General features: G+C 59.5%; 1 protein-coding gene across 2 annotated transcripts in view; it reads right to left on the bottom strand.

The window, feature by feature from the left end:
* The window catches only part of DMXL2 (Dmx like 2), a 152,085-nt gene extending 150,638 nt beyond the window's left edge, over window positions 1-1,447 (bottom strand). For both annotated transcript variants that reach the window (XM_027840803.1, XM_027840802.1), the window contains exon 1: window positions 1,275-1,447. In XM_027840803.1, coding sequence (XP_027696604.1) covers window positions 1,275-1,361 — 87 coding nt within the window. In that variant the 5' untranslated portion in view covers window positions 1,362-1,447. The remainder of the gene's footprint in view (window positions 1-1,274) is intronic.
* Between the last annotated feature and the right edge of the window lie 111 nt (window positions 1,448-1,558).

Consider the following 1,558-nt stretch of genomic DNA (forward strand, 5'->3'; position numbering starts at 1 on the left):
CATATTATGTATATTATGCATATGTATATTATGTATACATCTATTATGCCCTAATCCAAGCAGTATCATGTCGAAATCATAAAATACAGGGTGTCCCAAAAGTCTTGGTGCAGTTTTAAGTTCTAGCAGTATCCACCTGATTTTATGCCTTGACCCAAGCAGAAATCAACAAAATACACGGTGTCCCCAAAGTCTTTGTGCAGTTTGGTTTTTTTTTTTCCCTAGCTATACGACTGTAATCTTTAGTAGCTTAAAATTGCACCAAGACTATTAGGACACCCTGTATCTAGGTGGTTTCATCCAATTTTGAAGCAATACCCAAAAAAAAAGGAAGGAAGGAAGGAAGGAAAGGAGGAAGAGGGAGAGACAGAGTGAGTGTGTTTTTGAAGACAATGTTCTTTTCCCCTTAATTATTTGGGTACATAGAGTGGGTTGGGTGTTTGTTGTTGTTTTTTAATCCGTCTTAGTTAATAATTAAGGTCCTATACATCTCAAGGGAGCCAGAGGGCCCCAGACAGGTTCGTAGAGAACCAAGATTTAGGGCTTGGAGGGGCATGGCAGAGATTCCAGCCTAACCCCCTCCTATCACCGTGGAGGAGGAGGAGGCCCAGAGCCGCGAAGGGCCGGGGCCAAGATCGCACAGGTGGCCCAGTCAAGGCCAAGATTCGAACCCAGGTCCAATTTTTCCATCGCCCACAGGGAGCTCATAATTAAAGCCTGCGGATTGACTGCACCGCCTCTCCCCGGCATAAATGAACGGGAAGAGCCGACACCCCTCTGCAGCCTGGAGCCAGGAAAGGGGATGTCTGTCACGCACCCTCCCACACCTCGGGGAGCAAAACCGATGCTCGGGGGAGGAGGCAGGGGGAAGGGGCGCCGCCCCGGCCGCCAGTAGCGATGGCAGCGGGGGCAGCAGCAGCCGCAGCAACGACAGCAACAGCATTGGCAGCAGCGCCTTACCCAGGCTCGGGGGACGCCCGGGGGTCAGGAAGCTTCTGGTGCAGTCCGGTCCGGTTCGGTCCAGCCCCGCCGGTCCCGCTCCCGGTCCTCCCACTCCCCGTGAGTGTTTCCCACACACACCTCCTCAGGGCCCGGCGGGACTCCCTCCCCGCCCCCGCCTCGCCAGCTCGCCCGCTCCTAGCCGGTGCCCCGCGGCGCCACCTGACGCGCCCGGTCGGCACCCAGCGCAGCCGGGGACGGGGGTCCGGGGACAGGGCCGCCCGCGGCCTCCCCCCCCTCCCCCGCCCCGCGCGCGTGCTGCAGCCGCAGCTCACCGTGAAGGGGACATCCCCGACGCTGCCCACGGAGTAGCAGTTGTCCCCGGGATTGACAGCCCCGGTGAGGACCTGGTGCAGATGCATCTCCGACCCGGAGCCGGAGCCGGAACCCGAGCCGGGGGCTCCGAGTAGAGCTGAGCAGAGCACCGAGCGCCGCCGCTGCTGGAGTCTGAGAGAAGGGACAGCCACCCTCTCCCCCCCCCCACCCCCCGGGCGGGCTCCTCCTTAATGCCTCGCCCCGCTCCCCCTCGCCTCGGCCATGGGGGAGCTCCGCCGCCGAC

The sequence above is a fragment of the Vombatus ursinus genome, unplaced genomic scaffold, assembly GCF_900497805.2.
Source record: "Vombatus ursinus unplaced genomic scaffold, bare-nosed wombat genome assembly UNPS02014848.1, whole genome shotgun sequence".
Lineage (NCBI taxonomy): Eukaryota > Metazoa > Chordata > Mammalia > Diprotodontia > Vombatidae > Vombatus > Vombatus ursinus.